Source organism: Taeniopygia guttata, chromosome 3 (genome assembly GCF_048771995.1).
Source record: "Taeniopygia guttata chromosome 3, bTaeGut7.mat, whole genome shotgun sequence".
Lineage (NCBI taxonomy): Eukaryota > Metazoa > Chordata > Aves > Passeriformes > Estrildidae > Taeniopygia > Taeniopygia guttata.
This window is the reverse complement of record NC_133027.1, coordinates 60,369,506-60,387,220: the sequence shown is the minus strand read 5'-3', so window position 1 is coordinate 60,387,220 and position 17,715 is coordinate 60,369,506. Positions and strand designations below refer to the sequence as shown.

The following is a 17,715-nucleotide window of genomic DNA, read 5'->3' as shown; positions in this document are numbered from 1 at the left end:
CATAGGATGTAGCAGTATTTTAGAAGTAGCTGTGTAGCTGACACCTCTCCATACACTGGAGATGTGTGTTTCTTTAGGTCAAAGATTCTTACATTTTGTAAATGACTTAATATGATATATTCCAGCCTTCTTTACAGATGCTTCAGTCTGGAGGGAATGGAGCTACAAGCTAGCACTGTGCCCTAGCAGCATCCTGGTCTGCATTAATGGAAAAGGGAGGGAAGTGATTGTCACCCTTTAGTTGTCACTCCTTAGTCTAAATTTGCCCCCTGCCCCTATGTACAGCAAAGGTACAGGGAAACAAGAGCAAGCTCAGTGAAAGGCTCTCAGCTTGGGCAGGGCTGGAGTACTTGCCTGTGAGGAAAGGCCGGGGGACTGGGACAACTGAGGCCAAACAGCCTCAGCTGGATCTGAAGCTGGATCCCCAGCGCCCACCACGGTGGGGAGCAGTTGTCAGGATGGCAGAGTTGGGCTGTGCATGGCAGAAGTTGAAACAAGAGGCTGAGGCTGGGTATAAGGAAACATTTTCTTACTCTGAAGACAAGTCAGACCAGGTATATCAGGCTGTCCAGAGAGTTTGTGCACTGTCTTTGGAGACCTGGCAAGATAAAATCCTGAATAAGCTGGTCTGAGCTTACAGCTGAGCCTGTTCTGAGCAGGAGGTTGGTTTGAGACTTCTGAAGCTTCCCTTTGGCCTGGATGGTGATCCTGAATGGAGGTATAGGAACTCCTGGAAACTAGGAATTAAAGGAATTAAAATTTGCCTTAGTTGATTTAGGTTTTTGAATAGGAAAGTAGAAAGAATAGAGAGTATATCTGACTGACTATGGAACTTGGAGGTTAGTTGCAAGAATCTGCAGCAGCAAAAGAATAATGAAGGGCAGGACTCTTGCATTTTTGTGTGTTTTGTTCTAGTGGGAGTGGTTTTTTGTTGTTGTTTTTGGGGTTTTTTTCTCAAGAAAAATAGGAATTTGAATTTATAAAGTTGAGGCTATAGGAAAGACTCACAGATATTTTTATGGGTTTTGTAAATGAATAAAAAATTTGATGTCTAAAAATGGGTTTAATTACCATGTATGATGTTAACACTGTCCTCAAACTTGCAAATAATTGCACTGTTGTAGTCAAGGAGCACAGTTGCTGAAAACTGGTGATCCAAATATTTATTTAAGCTTTTGATTGCAAAATTGCATTCGCTTCCTGTTGATGTTTTTATCTCTTACCAGATTTAACTTATCTTTAGTTGTGAATGAAATGTTACTTCAGTGTTTATTTACCACAGGATAGAAATTGTTTTAAGAAAAATAAAATGCTTGCTCTTCTTTAACACGAACAATCCAGTTATTAACAAGTAAATGATATCTATTAGGACATTGGAACTTGATTCTGATTAAAAAGTGTCCTTAAATCTCATTAATGACAGAAACTGAGGTTTGGCACTCACAAAAGTATTCTTTACTGGCTATGGTGTAGAACAAATCTTTGAAGGCATTTTTGAAGGCCAGAAAACCATGAGAAACTTGTACAACTCGTCAAGACTTTTCATCCCATGTGAGCTTTTAACTTGTTTTGTAATAAATAGGAGAACTCAACAAGGATATTTATCAAGCATAATAATGTTCCTTGCAGAACTATGGCCTTGAAACAGACAATATGAAGAACCTGGTTCTCAAGCTGCGAGGGTCATCCAACAATCTGCAAAACTACATCAGCAGCCGTAGGAAAAGTTCAAATTATGATGGAAATACCTCTCGCAAGCCCCCCAATGAATTCCTTACTTCAGTCGTAGAGCTTATTGGTGCTGCTAAAGCCTTGCTTGCATGGTTGGACAGGTAAGAATAAAATGCTTATATTTTAATTTGCTGCTCTAATGAATTGCTTCTCTTTGTAGGGCCTTCCCTAGATGCTTGGGTGTGAAGATCTTGATGTCACTAACCCCTTTTTTTGGTGTTGCTAGAAGACCTCTAGTGGATAAATTTAACCTAGAGTATCTGTTCTTGCACTTTGACTCTTGCTAAAAGCAATAAAATTCTTAACATTGCACTCAAACTGGTATTTATAAAATCCTTTTTAGGTCAGTTTCTCATACACATAGTTTTCCCAGCTTCTAAATTACTTGTTATTGGCAGATCCCTTCCTGAAAGATTTTTTTAATGTTCTGCTGAAATCATGGCCTTAGCTATGTGATTTGAAAACTGAGCAGTGGGAGAGATTATCCTTCTGCTGTTTCATTTTCTCTTTTTGCCTGGAAAGAGCCAGAGTTATTTTGTTACAGCTGCAGCAGGTCAGGTGCTGGCAGGGTTGCAGTCCATGATGATAAGAGATTAACATAAATTCTCAAAGCCCTTGCTAGTTTGCTTGAGGAGAATAACTGCACAGGTACTGCAGCAAGGTGCACTTTTATTCTTTATCCTGCTCTCAGGTAAGGACTTGATCTGTGTCCAGGCAGTGATGATAACACTTTGTGCCTCTCACCTGGTCCTCTCCTCTCATTCTGTTGCTGGCAGCTCACCTTAAATTCTTTTCTGTAACTCACAGTCATCAAAATTGCTGGCTTGTCTATTTCCAGACCTGCTATGGTTATTTCTCAACCCCTTTTCTAGGTTTTGCAACTGTCTGAAAGTTCAGTGGTAGGACTCTTCAGGTCCTAAAGCTGTCCTATCTGTAATGATTCTTCTCTAAGTCACACTGCACCTCTGTGTGTAAAATGTGAAAATCTATTTTTCTTCTTTTAGAGAATCATTTTTTCCTTGTCTAGTCAGAAAGTTGGAGGTTCTCTCACTGGTAAACCCAAGGACAGGGCTAGAAAATTCCCAGTTTTGGTGCAAGAGTGGAGCAGAACTATGCAGTCGGGAATATTTACATTGTAAAACTATCCTCCCAATTATGTCAATGTCAGAGTTGTAGCACTTACTCTCATATGCTCTTCCTCACTGGTAAGGTAGGACGGGAGAAAACTGTTCCCTCCAATCTAAGGGGAATTTTCTCTTGTTGTAGGACACCATTTACAGGTATTGCTGACTTTTCATCAATGAAGAACAGAATCATTCAGCTCTGCTTGGACCTCACTACTACTGTTCAAAAGGTCAGCTGATTTCTTTTCCTCTCCTCTTTCCAAAAGGGAAGGAAAGGAGGTGTTGGGGAAGTAATGTGCTTGCTTTGTGCTGAGTACTAATGAAAGGCAGTTCTGGGAATGAGCTCTCACTTTTAACTTTGAAAGTCCATGAAGGTCAGTTTCAGTTGTCTGTGTTTGAGTGTGGGGTTTTTTGTTGTTCCCCTTGCCTGTCAATTCTGGTTTTGCTGGCTGTATCTTAAGTGACTGCAGCTTAAAGGCTACTCTCATTTTCTTGAGCTTTACTGGAAAGAGAGTTAGTCTTTGAAATAGTTGATCTGCATTTGAAGATTTTCGCATTCCAAGCAGCATGTTGAAAAACAGTTATCAGTGCTAACTCTAAACAAAAATATGGCTCCATTGATTTTTATACCTATGTTTGCAGACTCCATAAGTCTTGGCCCATGCAGGATGTTTTAGCCATCAAATGGGAAATGCTGCATATAATGGAAGGAATTGCCACCTTTATGATACAGATCCTACTAGCCAGAGTGCTTCTGCCACTACTGCAAGACCAGATTATTTTTCAAAACTTGTATGATGAGTGCTTGTACAGATAGTAGCTAAGAGGACATGTAGCAGCCATGGCAATCTTGGCAGTTGACATAATTTGGCTCTCTGAATAATGCTGCCTGTTCTTGAGCCTGTTCTGAGAGTGTGGCACTGCTGTGGCTGTGAAGCACTGTGTGCACATTTCAGTGACTGCCGAACTTGCTCTTAACCATTATTCTGTGTCCATATAATGTTTGGACTCTGGAGGACCATGCTCTGTAACATGGGTGATTCCCTCCCCATGCTGAAGGGATGATGTCAAAGGACAGAAAAATCCTGAGTTGTCAAGCTGTGATGCCAGCCAGTGTTGTGTCATTGTGAAAGGCTGGTGTCTGGGTACCCCAAGGTGTGCATGCCTGCTGCTCAGTGCCTTCCTTGTGCTCCGTGTGCAATTGCACAGACTCAGTGATTTACAGCTGCATATGTGCAGATTGTGCAGTGGGACAGTTTGTGTTTCTAGCAGCAGATGGTGTTCACCCAAGAGTACTACAGGAACTGAGATAGGAGATTGCTGAATGTATTAATAAAGCTGCTGAAAAGGGTGTCTCATCTTTTTGTTAGGTCAGCCTTTGATGGCAAGGGAACTGAAGCTGTAAATAACAACCCTGGCCTTTTAAAAAATGTCAGACTACTTCTCTGCCAATTTAATATAAGCTATAATAAAAGATGGGGTTGTTGCATATGAGAAAAGCATTAATGTGGGAAGAACCAAGCAATAGTTTTGTCCTGGGACAGGGCACATATGCTAGAATAGTCTGAAGGAGTCTGCTGATGTGGAAAAGAGATACAGTTGAAGAAAAAGAAAAATCTTTAGGAGGGTTTTTAGACTTTAAAAATATTTCTTACTAAGGTGCAGACTACAGAAACAGGTTGTCAGTTCTAATGGTGAAGAAGAGGCCAGAGTGGCTCTCGTGGAACAAATGCTGCTCTGCATAATCATAAAGGATGCATAAAAGCATATCATAATAGAGCAAGGTGGGAATGCAAGTTGATTCTAGTTATCTCTGATGATAGCTATATAGATTCAAGGACAGAATTTTACTCCACTTGAAGTTCCATGTCAAACTTTAGGGCCGAAATAATAAACAGTAGAAACAGAAATGAGTGGGAGCAGAAGGACTTTGCAATTTTGAGCATTTTGTCTGCACAATGATAGATGGCATTTGGTATTGATTTGTGCATGTGTATTTAGCAGAGAAAAGCAGGGGAAAGTCCTCCACAAACTTCTCCAACATGGCTCCTTCTTAAGCTTATTAAAATGCTTGGGGATTTTCTTCTTGTAGATATTGTAAATCTTGTTTTATTTTTTACATACTTTTTAAACTTTTTAATATGAGAATAATATAATTCTCCAGTTCAACACTTCTTGCAGAGAACAGTGATGACTTCTGTAGATTTTTACACGAACATTTTTAGTTCAAAGACTTTTATTCCTGGACTGTGTTAATAATGCCTTGTGTGCAGTCCTCTGCCCTTCAGGAATTTCATTGATAGCATATTCTTTAGACTATCACTTTCCCTTCTATTTTTAACATATGTTTAGATCTGTTTTGATGCCTGGGGCAGAGGAGTACCTGAGTTGGGATGTAATGCAGGCACATCTGCCTGGCCTTCTGAGAATCTGATTTAATTGTGCCAGGTTCTGCTTTTCTGGAAAAGTCAGTTGCTGTAATTGAATCCCACATTCTCTTAGTTTTCAAGGTTTATTATTGCTTTCTACCAGGGCCAGAAAATAGTTGCTTAATAGTCCTTTTGAGCCCTCCTGGGTGAAACTAATCTGACTAATCCCTGCAGCATGAATAACTCTATTTCTATTTGAGGTTAAAATGGAAGTTTTGCAGGGTTTTCAGAGATGATTTGTTTCCATGTTTATTGGTTAATGTAGGGGTTTTGTTCTTGTTTTATTTTTAGGATTGCACTGTGGCTGACATGGAAGATAAAGTCCAGACTGTGGTAAGTTTATGTTTCTGTTGAAACTCAGCTGTCTCCATTCACATTCATTTCTGTTGTTTCTATACTGGTTGTATTGACAACAACTTTTCAGTCCCAAATGTTCAAGCATATAATGCAAATAAACATTACTATGACTTGTTTTGTGAATGTTCTTTCCTGTAGGGGAATAATTGAAATTTCAGCAGATGGATACTGTATGGTGATAGCATGTAGTCAAGTATTCCTTAAAGTTTCATTACACAGCTATATTTCCAAGATAATTTAACCTTAAATTTTCAAGGGAGGACTAGTCTTATAAAATGATCACAGGCTAAATAAACCAATTAGGCCTGTGGAGTGCATGTAGTGCCTTAATAAGCAGACGCTCTGCCTTGTTATGCTTCTTCATGTAAAACTGCCCTGCCACAGAAATGAAGCTCTGACTCTGTATTTGAGCTTGAATTTCTAGGGTTGTTTGAAGCAGCTTGTGACCAAATGCAGAGTGTAATGGAATGCTTTTTATATTTTGTAACAGTTAATCATCGCTTCCTGCTTTTGACATGAACCAGGCTGTGCTCTTTGATAAGGCCTTCCGGTAGCTCATAGATGCTTAGGAATTTAGTAGCACAATAACTAAAAATAATTTTGTTCATAAATAACGAGATCATGTAAAAGGGAGTTCTCTACATCTTTCTTTTTCCATTTGTGCACACCCACACTGGAAGTAGGTATTGTTGTTTGAAATTCCCTTGTTCGAGCAGTTCCTCGCATTCACACTTAAACATTGTGTTGATTTATTTTATTGCTGCTCTAGAAATCTGACGTAAAATGAAACAGAAAACGTTGGAGCTATTGTTTCCAGGGACCATTGTAATCCAAACCAATGTCTTCCTATGACATAGCTCGCCCCCGTTCTGTAGTTACATGTGTCTACTTTGACTGAAGGATTCAAGCCCCTTGTGAAAGGTGACTTACCTTGCAAGCTCCCAAACTGTTTATAGCTAACTACTGTATTGTGTACTAATTTTCTCTCTCCTTTAAGATTTTGTAACCTACTTTGAGTGTCGGCCTTGCTTCACTTGATGTCAAAGCAGAAAGCACAGTGGGACATAATGAAATTTGTGAGTCTAGAGAGGGCACAGATTTTTTTGGCTTTTTTTTTTTCCTTCTTTTTTTCATGCTTAATTAGACATTCTGATAGTTACATGTTCTGCAAGGCAAAGCCATTCTGCCTCCGACTTTGCTGACACACACGCCAAGGTCAGAATTAGCCTTTATTTATAATGTTGGCTTAGGATCAGTTATGTTTTGGTCAAAAGGAAATATGAACCTTGCCTGTGTAAGCATTCCAGAAGAGGTCGGTTCAGAGGCACAATGGAGAGAAGTACTGCAGAAACACTTAAGTGCTGGATACTCCTACCTTACACTGTAAGGTTTTGTGTAGATATTTCAATGGCCAGCACATCACTTTTTGTGACACATGGCCAGTTGTATTCTCATAGAAGGAGTACAGAACAGCATGAAAAACTGTCAATTGTTTCCAAAAGAATCATCAAAATGTTTCAATATTTTAATGACTTCTATTTTGGTTAAAGCAAACCAACCCCAAGCCCAATTTTTTGTTTTATTTTGTGTGTTTATTTTTTCAGACAAAGGCTGTGTCAGCATATGTTAGTGATGGTAAGGTAACAATAATGAAAACAGGTTCTTTCTGTGTTACAATAAGGATGTAAACATGCTGTAGAATAGACCTGTGCAGATGAATCTTCTATTTCAGTGATTTTAGAATTCATTTCCTTTGCATATTTTGAAAACTGAAAGAGGAAGAAGCCAGGAGAGAATTTTCCTAACTGTTTTTTGTATGTTCTCATTGCAGGCTAAGATTTTAAATGGCATTTGTGATAAAGCCATCCGATCAACTACAGACCCACTGATGAGCCAGTGTGCATGTCTGGAAGAGGTCCATTTAACCAACATTAAACCTGGGGAAGGCCTGGTAAGAAGCAATTCTGGAGTGTCCTGATGTTCCCAGTATTTAATAGGTAGCCCTGTGAGCCAATGCAAGTGTGTATTTATAATAAGGTATTTCCAAACTGATAATAACCTGTGGGGAAAAGAAAGAGGCAAGAGAAGGAGCCCTAAAGGTCAGTTGTCATTGGTGTGCTGGAGTGGCTGCCAGGGACAGATAGGCACATTAATAGGCTTGATCACAAATATAATTTCTGATTCTAAATTGCTGAAGGTTATTATTATTCTGATTGTTTGAAGGTGTGTTAAGCAGAATATTGGGGAATTTACAAATGCTTGTAAAGCTAGTAGTTTTTATTTTTTCAGGTTACCATAGCCACTTTTTTTTCTAGGGGGGGTTGGGAGAAGGAGAAGGCAATGAGAAATGATGTCTGTGTTTTGAAAGATGATTTTTTACGTGTGTTTATAGCAAGATATGGATGGATGAGAGAATTTTGTAGGTTTGCTATTAGCAGGAAAATGAGAATTTTTAACTGTTTGGTGGCCATGTCTTATTACTGACTCTTGTTCGTTCAATGGATTCTGCTTAGCTGAGTGCTGGTTATGAGAAACTTAATTTGAAATCTTGGTGGATTTTCTGTCTAGGGAGCAGATGTGTTAGAATGAGTTGGGGGGAATTTAAATTGTTACGTGCATTTGTATTCCTAGCCCTGAGGGCAGGAGAAATGAACATTTTTAGAGGAGACTGACCAGTATTACTGTGCTATATAGTTTTACCTAGACCAGTGGATTTGACTGAATTAGTCATGCATTTTTGATATTATGGGAACCTCTTTGTTAATATAGAAGCTACATTGAAGCAGAGTCAGTCTAGCGTGGCCTAAATAAGAAAACAAGGAGGTGGGTGCACCCAATTGGATACTGACAGGAAAACAGGCAGGGAATTGGCTGGAGAGGAAGGGTCAAAAAGATCATCTAATTTTCCACCTATTTTTAAAGTAAGTGGGGTAATTTCAGGCAGCTAAACTGCTTTCAGCTCCTGAGTAACATCCAGTTCTGTACTTCTTAGTGTGAGTATTTCTAACAGCAGATGCAGAAAGGAAAACTAGTACTTGTTAATGTACTTGTTAATAAATGATTAAATCAATGTGCTGGTCACCTCTTGTGGGAAATCTGTGTAATTATTAGTTAATAGCTTGTTCATGATTTTTAAATTGCTGCTCTTATAGTCAACACCCATTTCATCAAGTTTGCCCTTGTGTTCACACTCAGCATTAGCATAGAGAGCCACAAATACTCTGCTGGAAGTTTAGTGCTTATGTAAGCATTGTGGTTATGAGGCTGTCTGTATTGACTTGCCAAGAGAAGCTGTGAAAGAACACGTCTGCGATACTTGTAGCCCACCTGTGTGGGTCTGTTCTGTTTGGAGAGAACTGGTGGCCACCTAGCAAAACCTGTAATTCTCTAAAGCAGGCTGGATAGTAAGGAAATAAAGTTCTGTTCAAGGTCAAAGACTTACAAGGCAGCAAAATCAGCAGTGTTTGGTATTACCAACCAGAGAGTGTTTCTAAGTCTTATTCCATACGCTAGGTGTTTTAAGTCGTTATAAATATTATAATAAATGACACTAAAGGTGATCTGTGAAGAAGTTTAGAGTGTTGTAATATTAGACTACATACTTTTTTAGGGAGAATGTACAAATTGTTAACCGGTTTTAATAATGTTTTGAGTCTGTTGCCAACTGTGTTTTAATCAGATAAGTTACGTGGTTTGTTTTGCCTTTAAACTTGTTTTTCATTTTTTCCTTATATTTAGGGAATGTACATCAAATCAACTTATGATGGATTGCATGTAATTACTGGAACTACAGAAAATGTAAGTGAAGCAAATATAGGTTATCTCAGACAACAGCTTTGAGATAGTTTGACTTACCACTTTTTGTTGTTATAGACATGTCTTGCATGGCATTACTGCTTTAAGTACTGTGTGATCCATCATTTGTTTATCCACAGTTAGTAAATATTTTGTGCCTGTGTGTTTCACTGTTAGTCTGATTAAACCAGTTCCTGCAAGTACACAAATTAGTTCAAATGCTTGGCATTAAAGTAATTGCTTTAATAAGTTACTGTATCTGCTGTTCTGAGCTCTTATGGTATCTTGCTTAACCAAGTCTTGGATGTATTTGCTCTCCACAGGCAAAAGCAATCTCCCCTAATGGGAGCATTTAGGTGGCAGTGTGCTAGATTCAGTAATGAGTAATGAAATCAATGAGCTGTCCTGTGACAAAATTATCTTGAAGAGTAAAGAAGCCTATGAACAAGTAAGACTTTAAGAGTGGTCAGCTGGAAGGAAGTAGTTGACAAGAGAGGCAACTAGTCTTTTACTGCAGGTGGTTCCTTGTTTTATTTGTATGCTGAGTCCTTTGCAGCTGAGAATTTATTGAAGGTTTCTGGGCAGCCTTGAAGGAGTGGACCTCTAGCCAGCAGCTGATGCTGGCAGGTGATGCTGTGGTGTTTTCAAAGAGGCTACTGCTGTCCAGGAGTGAAAGGAAAAGAAAGAGCAGAGAAACTTAGAAACTAGGCTTTTGCAGCAATGCTATTTTTTTTTCTTTTTTTGGTGAATAGAAAAGAACCAGTGGTTCTAGTTGTTCCCCTGCCAGGTCCAGGGACCAGGCAGGAGAGTGTGGAAATCTATGCTTGCAGTGAGCTTGCAGTTCAGAGTGCAGAGTGTAAGCTTCTATAGCTTTGATGCTATTGTCCTGGTATACCTCTGTATAGGATCTGCCACAGAGACCACGTCCATTTCTGCAGCAATTTTAACATCTGATAAATGCAAAAGAAAGCAGCATTGACTGCTGACAAGCTGCTTCTGCATGTAGGTCTTACTTAGGTCTGTATTCCTTCTGTAGCTTTGAGTGTTGACCTAAGTGTCTGCTTTTTGTTATCAACACTGGTCCTTCCTTTAGAGCAACAGAACTTGACAAGCGACTGAGACATTTGTGAACAGCTGATGGTTTTATAGTGGTGTGGTATCATTTAGATGACCCTGTCTGGATCTTTTTCTTCCTAGATCTTGCTCAATTTTCTTGCTAGATCTGGAGTGGTATTTTAGTAGCTATCCCCAGGAGCCGGTGTATGGGAATGCAATGGAATTGCATCCCTGAATGGACAGTACTGAACAATGGAAGAACTGGGGAAGTCCATTTGGTATGAGTCAGCCAAGAGGATCCCTGAGTTATTCCATCCTACGTGAGACTTTGCATGTTGTGTTTGCCTAGGGCTAAACTTTGCTTTTTCTTCTGCTCTCACGATGTGATCCCAGTGCTGTGACCTGTCACTTGCTGCAGGATTTCTCTGTGCAAGGGTCCCCCACCCTCCCTCAGATGAGCTGTTGGTCACCCAAAGGACAGCTTGAAATAAGCTTTGTTTTTCACAAACTTGACTCTGGCCCAGCATTTTTTCATGATCTTGGTTGACTCCTATATATGCAGCTTTCCACAGAGGCATTTCCTCTCAGAGGAAGCAAGAAGACAATGAAGAAATGGGGTTACTCATGACAGCTGAAGCCTCTCACAAATTCCCCATGTTTTCTCCCTTTGTTGCGCTGTTTATTCTTAAGGCCTTTCTCATAACAAAGTTACTTCAGGTCTAAAGGTGTGATGAGGTGGAGAAGGGAGTCCTTAATCCCAGTGTTTAGTTCTGGAGTCACTAGGAAGAGCTGGTCTGCTGCCTGGTGGTTACTCATGGGGTGGAGGGAATGGGAGGAGTTGCTGTCCTGTGACCAGGGTGCAGCATGTACCAAGGTAGCGTGTCTGTGTGGTTTGGGTGTTGTCAAGGCTGGTAGGAGTTGGTGTGTTATAGCAGTGAGAGTGTTTTTAATAACTGCAGCAAAGGCTGGTGCATTGCACCAGATGTTGATAAATCTAAATTTTTACGTACTTTGGTTTTGTTCCGCAGAGCTTTGGTTTTGTTCCAAGAAAATTGTATTTTAAAGTGTATTATTATTAGATAGGTATTTGAAAAATACCTGTCTGTGCAAGTATTTTTATCTACTGCTTTGGTGATTCAGGCAGGCAGTTTCACATTAAAGTCAGAAGCTTTTATTTACATTGGAAGGCAAAAAGGTAAAGTGCAAAGGATCTATCTTGTGGATTGGAGGGGTTTTGCTCCTTTGTTCTGTACATTCAAAGTCTTAATGTATTTTTAAAAATAAATACATGTTTGTTTAAAAGTTGTTTAAGATGGTTGTTGTGTTAGGGCAGAAATCCTCGTCAGTCCTCTTCCATTAGTGTCTAATACTATAGTACAAACTGGAGGGAGAAGGAGAGTGGAGACTGTCCCATGACTTAAGTACAATTTGGCCTGTAACAGATGGTGGCTATGCCTTCTCTCTTCCTGTTTAGTTCCCCCAGCATAAAAATAAATAATTTGATTAATTAATTTACATTTCTCAGGCTATCAGTAGATGTGAAAATTATGTATAATGAAGAGCATTTCTGATCCAACCTTTGACTTAGATTGGTGGGAGTTGTTATGGGAGGGAGGGAGACCTGATGCAGCACGTGACTCTTGTTTTCCTCTTTGCAGTCCCCTGCTGATCGCTCCCAGAAGATTCATGCTGGTGACGAAGTGATCCAAGTTAATCGGCAAACTGTGGTCAGTAACTTCCCTTATGCTTGCTCTGCGTCACAGTGGCTGAATGGATGGGGTCAGCAGGCAGTTCTGATGTTTGAGACTTTTTAACATTTTATTTTCAAGACAGATTTTATTCTTTGCAATATTTTGATAAATATACAGTATTTCATGTTTAAATGCTTTGTGCATCATATTAAAATAGTTCATGTTGCATTTAAAGATCTGTTTTAAAATGTCGCATTACAATCCACTGAAATGCAGATAAAGAGCTTTAAAATGTCTCCTCAATAATTTACAAATGATTGTCCAATCATTTGCATCTGGGAACCTGGATGTAATGCTTGCATTTTTGCTTAGCACATTAGGCAATGCCTTTCAATGTGAGAAAGAAACATGACAAAAGTAATTCACTCTGAATCCCTGTGTTAGTAAATTTGAGTATATCTATGTGTCCTTCTGGGACTGGAGCTGAGGTATAAAGAGCACTGCTTGATATCTCAGTATTTAGTTTACATCTTAAGTAGACAACTTGGAAAAAAATTTGCAAAAAAAGAGCTTTCCAGTTTTTTTTTTAATTCTTAAGATGTTTTTTTTTGGATCCCTTATCTCTTCTAGGTTCATGTCAAAACAAACAGTCTAACTTGAGGGATTTGGGTTTTTCTTGTTTGTTTGCTTTCAGAAAAGAAATGCTGAATAAAAGATGTCTTTATTCTCTTCCAGGTTGGATGGCAACTAAAAAATCTGGTGGCAAAGTTGCGAGAGAATCCTGCTGGAGTTAGGCTGCTGCTTAAGAAACGTCCTACTGGCTCTTTTCATTTCACTCCTGCTCCACTGAAGAACCTGCGCTGGAAACCACCCTTGGTGCAGGTGGGAGCCTGCCAGCTCCACTCTCATCTCAGGATGGGAATGCCTTGGTAGCAGCTAGAAAAAAGAGAAATCCCAGAAATGCCCCAAAGTACTCATGTTAAATACATGTCAAGGCAGGTTAGGTGAAATGTCCTCCTCTGGTTCCTAGATAAAAGGGAAAATATTATATTTTTTTTCTCCTTGCTACCAGATAATGCCCTCTTGCTACACAAAGGGACTAGGTGTGCTGAATATTTTAATCAGTCTGTGTGCCACTGGGAGAACTTATCTGAGGCAAAACTGCTGATATGTATGGAATTCATTAGCATGGAGCAATAAATAAATGCTTTATTTATCACAGTAATATGTTTTTGCTGAAATAGTTTAAGACTATTCCATATATATGGCCTCTTTTTAATCTGGTGAAGGGGTAGAAGTCTTTTTTCAAGAAATTATTTAAGCTACTTGTTTAAATAAGATTTGGTTGTTGGGCAATTCACAGATTGGATACTAAGCAGAGAAAGTGATATTAGTAATTCTTAAATAACCATGTTGAGGAATGGCATGTTTCGTTAGAAAATTTAGGGCTTAATGCTTGCAGGAGCAAACAACCTAACTGAATTTAAACTAATTATCTGAAATTAATAAAACCAGGGAGAGTTCCCCCTCCTCCTCTGGAATAATTTAAACCTGTGAAATGCTGGTGGCTATTACAAGTCTCCATGAAGGCAGATTTCTCTCAAAATGGGTAGAAGATGTATACTTGACTACTTGTTCATCCTTCCTTTCACCAATGCATATGTCCTGTTTTTGTAGCATCATGCCTGACATGTATTACCAGTGTGAAGAGCTGAGGTGGGCTGGCTTATAGGCTATGCCCAGCAGTGGCTGTGCCCAGAAGAAAGGTCTTTGAAACCTTTTCTCTCCTACAGGCAGACAGGAACCTGGCAAGATGCTGAGAATATATAGAAGTGAGGTGCAAAGATGAGCAATGCCAAATCTATTTTTAATTTGCTTCCCTGGCCCTTATATCCATTGATCCAATCTATGGTGAATTTAATATACTCCTGTCTGTGCCTCAGGCATTGGAGTATATGGAATAAAGGTTGCATATGCCAGTTTCACAAGGCTTCGTAATCATATCTGTATTAAACAAATTGTATTCTTGTATTCTTTCAATGCATCTAAATATAGAAGAGGGGGTTTTGTCTCAGTTGCTTTTTTTGTCTGTGGAATTCACATGAAAAATAGAACTGGAAAGAGCAAAATATTCTTGAGCAATGCATTACCCATGGTAGGACTTCTGTGGGTGGGCTTGTAAAGCTAGCCAAGACTGTGGGTGGAGGAATATGTAAATTCTAAGAGTTTTTGAAGTGTTCGTATATCACAGAGGTAGTAGTTCACTAGGGGATGAAAATGGTGCTATTGATTATTAAATTATCTATTTGTGAATGATAAATGGATGTTCAGGTGTTTGATAGCTGTTTAACATTTCAGACCAGTCCTCCAGCAGCTTCCACTCAGTCTCCAGACAGCACCGTGGATACCTCACTTAAGAAGGAGAAGCCAGCCATTTTGGATCTGTACATTCCCCCTCCACCAGCTGTTCCGTATTCTCCTCGGTATGCAAACAAACCTGCACCACTCAACAGAAACCTCCTGCACTACACTTCTTTCTGAGCTCTTTGAGCTCTGTGCAGATCAGCTTGAGGAAGCTGCAAATCTTAAACTTTCTTCCAGCTGCCTAAATGAGTTGGATTGCTTGAAGTTATGCTTAAGTGTGTATATTACCAGGATAGTAACAGATTTTATTACTGGAAGATTATTGTGTGCCACAGAGAGCAGAGTTGTTCCCAGAACATGACACCAATGTCATCTCTGGTTTTGTTGTGGAGTTATGTTTCTGACACTGCTTAAATCCAACTGCACACAGCAATTTTTGTCCTTAATGTTTTTCACTGTTGGATTTTTTCTTTTTTAGCAAGTTGAGTAACTGTTGTGGGAGTTGGGATAGAAACGAATGTCACGTTAAATGACGCCTATCATATTAAATTTTTAAGTTGTTTAAAACAAATATGTTCCCACTGAAGGGAAGGGAGAGGCAATACATCAACTCTTCTTTTTTTATCCTGTGGTGTAAGCTATGAAAATGCAGACCTGTATACGCAGTGGGAGGGGGAGTGGTGTGTGTGGTAAGGCTGACTGTTGTTTCTTCTCAAGTTCATGTTGACTCATGCCAGAACCCTGCCAGCTGATCTGGGAATGTGATGGAAAAAAGTGTTTTCAGGCAAGAAGTGAAAGGCAGGCATGCTTCCTGGCCTTCCCTGACATTTTGGGTTACATGTAGGTAGCCCAGCACAGAAACTGTGACCTTTTGCTGCAGGTCTTGTGGGAAGGGCACCTGCACATGTCATGTAAGGGCTGATACAGAGGTGGTATTACTGCAGGTTTTGGGGCAGGACTGGGAGGAGGGGGCTTGCTTAGGTAGGGTCTCTTTACTGAAGTTGGACTCACTTGGCCTGCTCTTGCCTTGCTTTTATGGTTACACATGCTCAGTTCTTAATAAAAAAAACTCAAATCTTTTAATCTCTTGGCATAATAACAAGCATATAGATTTAGCAGATGAATGCCTTAGTCATTTCTTCAAATCATTAAATACCAAGCACATTGGTGAATTATATCTTTGTGCTCAATTTGTTTATCTTTCCTAAAGAGACACAAAATTATATCGAGCTTAAAATGCCTTTAGACCTCAATCCCTGTTGAAAAGGATGGAAGTTGCAGTACAAGATGTAAAACTTATCCTGGAGGATGTGTGGAAAGGGAAAGGCATCTTGACTTTGACTTTTAAAGAAAGCAAATGTGAGAAGCTATGGCAGGCAGGAAGAGGAGAAAGGATAATTCTTTTGCCTTCTGTTTGGTCATTTATTTTGACCTCTACATGTTTTGCTTTTCTCTTGAAATTGTGGTGCATTTGTGTCATGATTGCTTTTTTTTGCTCCCCCTCATCATCCTGTTCTGGCACAGATCTCCTCTGCTCCACACTGGGAGTCAGAGAGCAGTGTTTGGGTTCCTGCCCCATGGCACAGTCTCCACATGGTGGTGGTGTAGGAGAGCTCACCATGTGCATACATTTCTGGTGTAACGCTTGAGTGCAATTTTTATTCTCTGCATCTCCATAAATAGCTCCTTCCTATTCACTGAGCTGCAGCATTGTTCTTGCTGGAGAGCTGGACAAGTGGGGCATGCCATCCAGGGACTGCTATGAATACTGGGGCATATGTGTGCTTAGGCAGTCAGCTATGTGTTTTTATGCCTGAATTGGCTAAAGGTTGCTTCAAGCAATAAGATTGTAACATGTAGGAAGGGGGAAATCCTCCAGGCAAATCTTAACTTGAAGGGTAGCTTCTCTTCCAAAAATACTTGCAGAATTTAATCAAAACCATGTATGTGTATATAGATATATATGCACACATACACTATGAATCTGTTACTGAAACTCTCAAGGAGGGAGAGAGAAGGTGGCGAATATTCGGTTACAGATATTGGACTCCTGTAATGACTGAAAGGCAGAGACTGTCAGATGATGGAGGTAATAGCTGTTACCATTACACATACAGAGATGGGTAAATTTATGTAGCACTCCTGAGTCACAGCTTTGTACTTGAGCAGGCAGTGAATCGGGGGCTTTGATGCCCTCAGGACAGAAAGGTCTCATTTATCAAAATCTTTTGCTGGAGTGGAGCCTCTAAATTTCTCAGTGTGTTAAATTACTGGCTCATTAAGAGTGAAGTAGCATGAGGAGGGTAGCTTTTTCTCCTTGTTAAATATAATGAAGTCCTCTATCACCTGACTTTCTTGGGAGTTTCTTCCAGCTTGTTTGCCGCACAATGCCAGTTGTCACGAGCATGACTTGCTGCTAGAAGCATCTTTCAAACCTGCTCATGTCTGTAGCTTTAAACTCTTTCAAGCCACTAACTGTGGTGACACGTCCTTTCAGGGATGACAAGGGGAGCTTTGTGTATGGAGGAGGCAGCAAACGCAGTCAGCCACTACCTGGGTCCAAGGGCGCCGAGTCTCCCAATTCTTTTCTGGATCAGGAGAGCCGAAGGCGAAGGTTTACTATTGCTGATTCAGATCAGCTGCCTGGGTATCCCATGGAAGTAAATATCCTACCAGCCAAGATGAGAGAAAAAACACAGTCCTACGGTGAGTTCATTCCTCTCTTGTTATCACTGTTCTGATAAGGGCTTTGATCAGTCTGAAATGATTTGTCTAAGAAGTCTGCTTGTCACACTTGGTTGATATTAAGGCCATTTGTATATTTTGTGAATGTGAATTCTACATCTGAAATAATTTCTCTTAAACACTGTTATTTCAATAATGAATATCATTCAGCTGTGGTCTACTGCTACAGAAAGTCATTTCCACATGTGTTTTGGTTATAACATTATGTCCACTCCTGCTCCAAATGAGCAAGAGGGAAGCTGTTTCATCTCAGCACACTGACTTTTATATGTCACCAGTGGAAGTATCTTAAAATATTATTTTTTTCTGCAGTTTGAACTTCTTATTGCTTATCTCTCCCTTTGTTTAACTGGGAAAAACAAAAATTTAAAAACTGGTTTCCTCAACTTTATGTAACTCCTCATAACCTTCTGTGTTGTCTCT

The 17,715-nt window shown here is 39.7% G+C and overlaps 1 protein-coding gene across 2 annotated transcripts in view; it reads left to right on the top strand.

Annotated features, from left to right (window-relative positions):
* CNKSR3 (CNKSR family member 3) overlaps window positions 1-17,715 on the top strand; it is a 53,281-nt gene that overhangs the window by 32,585 nt on the left and 2,981 nt on the right. For both annotated transcript variants that reach the window (XM_012572602.5, XM_072926957.1), the window contains exons 3-11: window positions 1,630-1,832; window positions 2,998-3,085; window positions 5,576-5,617; window positions 7,473-7,592; window positions 9,380-9,439; window positions 12,151-12,219; window positions 12,919-13,065; window positions 14,542-14,666; window positions 17,045-17,253. In XM_012572602.5, coding sequence (XP_012428056.2) covers window positions 1,630-1,832; window positions 2,998-3,085; window positions 5,576-5,617; window positions 7,473-7,592; window positions 9,380-9,439; window positions 12,151-12,219; window positions 12,919-13,065; window positions 14,542-14,666; window positions 17,045-17,253 — 1,063 coding nt within the window. The remainder of the gene's footprint in view (window positions 1-1,629; window positions 1,833-2,997; window positions 3,086-5,575; window positions 5,618-7,472; window positions 7,593-9,379; window positions 9,440-12,150; window positions 12,220-12,918; window positions 13,066-14,541; window positions 14,667-17,044; window positions 17,254-17,715) is intronic.